The sequence below is a fragment of the Onychomys torridus genome, chromosome 2 (assembly GCF_903995425.1).
Source record: "Onychomys torridus chromosome 2, mOncTor1.1, whole genome shotgun sequence".
NCBI classification, from domain to species: Eukaryota; Metazoa; Chordata; class Mammalia; order Rodentia; family Cricetidae; genus Onychomys; species Onychomys torridus.
The window spans coordinates 61,064,023-61,068,465 of NC_050444.1; the positions used below are offsets into that span (position 1 = coordinate 61,064,023).

Consider the following 4,443-nt stretch of genomic DNA (forward strand, 5'->3'; position numbering starts at 1 on the left):
CTTCAGAATGAGATCCTGGCTCTTAACCCAGGGTCCCTTAACTCATCATACCAGCAAAAATAAAAATGCTGTTACAGATATTCCAGCAAACTTTAAGTATAAATGTGTGCAGCAAAAGTATCCAATTTTATTCAGGAAATGAGCATCTTCTCCTCAAGGTGTCAGTTAACATCTACAGGGTCTTTATGCATGCAACTCACAATGCACCTACTTATAACAATATATGGTATTGCTTAGGGAGCTGGGTTATGATTTCTAAACAGAATTGGCAGCCTTTTTGTCTGCTGAGGCATTACTCCCAGTACTTCCCTGTTGAACTGTCAGTGGCTTCCTCAAACAAGTGTGTGCTCTTCACATATGTTTCCTGTAGCTAAAGATTTATATCGCCACAAGAGAAACTCAGAACATCTGGCAGTTTTAAAAACAATCCTTTCTTGATTTATTTAAGTATAATAAATGAATTTACATGACTACAATTCTGCATCTTATAGTAATAGACTTTAAGACTAATGAATCTTAGAATATGCTAAATATCCATCCTTCCCAACTTTACTGGAATGACTCTCTAATCTTCTTTTTCCTTTCAGCTATTCTTCTAGTTCATTACCTAATTGCATGAGATATAAAAAGACATTTTGCTTAAATGAAGCAGCACCAGTAAAACAAATGAGGCTAGCCCTTCCCTGGGATATCCACCCAGTATTTAACCATTTATCCAAAGAAGATTATCTCTAAAGAGCCTCACGAGTGTTCCTGTTCTATCTGCCAACCACATATTCCAAAAGCATTTTATTCAATTTGCATTTGAGTGAAAACATGTTTCTGCCTTTAAAAGTTTTGCCAAGTTTAAAGTCAAGTGGGTGGCAAATAACTTTTTAAAAAATAAATATTAAATATCACCTGAATTCCATTCCCTGAAATTTCTCTTTGAATAATATTCTGAAGACTATTTTGCATGATTCAATAAATAAGCACCATCTGCTTCACAAGGGACAGAAAAGCATACGAGGATCCAGGGTGATGATCAGGAACCTGCACCATAGTTCACTAGAGACTTGTACCATGGGCTTCACAGGAAGAAGACAACATAGGGCCACTCACACCAAGTCTGTTTCTTAATGGTGAGCTTTTCTAGACAGTTTAGTGAAAGGGCTGATTGGGAAGATGTGTGCAAAAGGAATCAATTAGGACCCTGGTGGAAGCTGGAATGAGTAAAACTGACAGAAATTGAGTTGAACCACGGAGATTGCTGTAGCTCTCCTGCCCTGGTAGGGTAGCCAGAGAGCATAGCTCTACATTCCATCTCAGGAATGGTATTTTGTAGATCCACCAAATACACAATGTAGATCATATGCAATGGGATGGCTTTGGAGGAGTGAATAGGAAAGCCTGAACATGTCCAGCCAGTCAGAGTATAGCGATCTCTGGCTAAGACAGGAAACATTTTGTTAGAAAGGTGGTATGTTCAGGTAGGTCATTGGGGATTCCAGCCCAAACAGTCCCTGAAAGATTCCCGGGGGGGATCTTCCTTCAGGAGAGACCCCGAACCCAAGGAACACATCGAAACCATCCATCAGATGCAAACAGCAAGAGGGTTTATTTGAATACACAGGTACCTGGGGTGACAAGTCTCTCGGAGGGCTTGCGCGCCTTCCTAGGGGAAGGGGGATTTTTTATAGGATCCCAGGGGCAGAAGCGCAGTTACAGAAGCAAGAAGCATAGTTACAGGGTTCCCATTGGTTGATTCAAATAAGGCCAAGGTGAACTTGGGGACATATGCTTAATTCTCAGAATTTGGATGTGTGCGGCTGACTTGGCCTTGTCTAGGGCATAGTGGTGTTTTCCTAGCCCAACTGTCTATTCCCCAAGGCCAGGTGGCCCACCATAAATATCCTGTTTTGACTCAACGGTTTCTCTCCCAAGGCTGGGTGGCCGACTATAGTTATGAACTCCTGTTTGGCCTTCTTCCCCTGAACCGCAGATATCCTGTTCTTTATGTTTAAGCCTTGCAAAATGGCGTTACAGCAGTCAAGCTAAAGCTATTGTAGGGGGTCTTTCATCCCAAGTCTACAGGAAAGAATTACTGATCTTTTTTCATATTGCTAAAATGTTACACAAAATCTGCTCTGTGAAAATGCCTTCCAGCTGGTGCCAGAAGCAAGACAAGCTCTGCTGTCTCCTCTATGGATTATGATGTCATCGGGGAAGAATGTAAGAGCTTCTAACATTCTGTTTCTCCCCTCTCCCCTCTCCCTTTCCCCCTCTCCTCTCTACTCCCCCACTTCCCCTCTTCCCTCCCTTCTCCTCCCTCTCCACCCCTCTCTTGGACCCTCTGTGATTCAAGAAAGAAATAAAGGTCCCCTCTCCAGCAAACTCTCCTGAAGTCTAGTGCACAGATCTGCGATGATGCATCTGTAGAATCAGCCCCAAGCAGGCAAGGCAGCGAAACCAGGCCAGAGTTCACAAGAAAAAGAGGCTGATGGAGAACAACCAACTAAGTTATTAAGATTGTCAACACTTGTAAGTCAAGATACATTTTGAAGTCAGAGGGTAACTGCCTATTTAAATCTAGAAGTACTTCCTCTTTTTAAGTAAATGTTTGTTTCATAAATATTTTCTAATGATATGCAAAATTTGTCAGCTTATGAATTGTGCTTCCCCATTTTTCCTCAGTGGGACAGGTTCAGAGACACTTCTGAAAGGATTGAGGCGATGGCCGCGCAGGGAGAGCCTCCAGTCCAATTCAAGCTTGTCCTCGTGGGTGATGGTGGTACAGGGAAGACAACATTTGTAAAACGCCACTTGACTGGTGAATTTGAAAAGAAGTATGTGGCCACCCTTGGTGTGGAGGTACACCCCCTGATGTTTCACACCAGCAGAGGGCCCATCAAGTTCAACGTCTGGGACACCGCTGGTCAAGAGAAGTTTGGGGGCTTGCGAGACGGCTATTACATCCAAGCCCAAGGTGCCATTATAATGTTTGATGTAACATCAAGAGTAACTTACAAGAATGTGCCCAACTGGCATCGAGATCTGGTGCGGGTGTGTGAAAACATTCCCATTGTGCTGTGCGGCAACAAAGTGGATGTTAAGGACAGGAAAGTGAAGGCGAAGTCTATTGTCTTCCACCGCAAGAAGAACCTCCAGTACTATGACATTTCAGCTAAAAGCAACTATAACTTTGAAAAGCCCTTCCTTTGGCTCTCTAAAAGACTCACTGGAGACCCTAACTTGGAGTTTGTTGCCATGCCAGCCCTAGCCCCACCTGAGGTGGTCATGGACCCAGTGTTGGCAGTGCAATACGAGCGTGACTTGGAGGTGGCACAGACCACTGCCCTCCCAGATGAGGAGGACGACCTGTAGGAAAGTGAAGCTCTGAAGATATCAGAAGCCTAGATGTGCAGGCAACTGACCTGTGGTGTGAGCAGGATGGCCTGTGCTTCCCCTTACTGCTTAGTTAAGCTGACTCATACTCCATGTCTGAGATGCTGAAGGAAAAGGTTTTTAGGGTGAAGCTGGCAGTTATGAAACACACCTTCAGTTTGGGACTGGAAGATTTAGCTGTCTGGGGTGCAGTTGTTTCTTCAAAACTAAGAGTGCTGCAAAGTTACATCCCGTATTCTGCAGCAAACTCTTGTTTCTGTAATTTCATTCCTTTCATTTAGAATAAAGTTGCATTTCAAACTCCAAAACATAATTTCAGAATATAAATGTAACGTAAGAGAAAAATATCTTTCAGAAAAAGATGCTCCTGTTTAGCAAAAGACTTTTTAAGAAACATGAGTTTTAATTCTTTCATCTGAAGATAATTTAATGTTTAGTGCCACTTAATATTATAATCAGCAGTTATGAATCTGTGATATTAATGAATCCTATATTGGTTGTGTGGTTTGATGCGGAGTAGCATACATTTTTGGAAGTCTAATGCAATGTATAAAGCAACACTCTGTGACCTGGCAGATCAGATCTCAGAAGTTTCTTATTTGATTTTTCCCTGGGGCTCTGCTTGAATATTGAGGCATAATGTATATAAAATATTAAGCACTATAATTATATATATATATATATATATATACACATATATATCATAAGGTTACACACACACACACATGTATATATATCACACACACACATACATATATACATATATATATACATATATACATATATATATATAAAATCAGCCAAGTAAAACATAAAGTGTCAGTCGAAAGTTTTATTCAAGAATGTGTCACGTATAACCATGACAACAAGACCTCTTTGGCCTGTTCCTGTCTTCCTGTCTGACATGGTCATCCTAATATGCAAACTGGTACATTTGGAGTGAAAAGCAAAGAGGAGCTTCCATTTGGCAAACACCACAGTAAAAATTCGTTCAGGCCAAAAACATCAGGAATGTTAAAGAGTAAAAACAAAATAATAAAAGCTTAGTTGTGCAGTCTC

At 41.4% G+C, this 4,443-nt stretch overlaps 1 protein-coding gene across 1 annotated transcript; it reads left to right on the forward strand.

Annotated features, from left to right (window-relative positions):
• Positions 1 to 2,712: 2,712 nt before the first annotated feature.
• LOC118578573 (GTP-binding nuclear protein Ran-like) lies at positions 2,713 to 3,363 on the forward strand. Its single transcript, XM_036179622.1, has one exon. The coding sequence runs from the start codon at positions 2,713 to 2,715 to the stop codon at positions 3,361 to 3,363; it is 651 nt and encodes a 216-aa protein (XP_036035515.1).
• Positions 3,364 to 4,443: the final 1,080 nt, after the last annotated feature.

Bases quoted from the DNA above. Each gene is read 5' to 3' on its own strand.
- LOC118578573 (XM_036179622.1), top strand. From the start codon at position 2,713: ATGGCCGCGCAGGGAGAGCCTCCAGTCCAATTCAAGCTTGTCCTCGTG.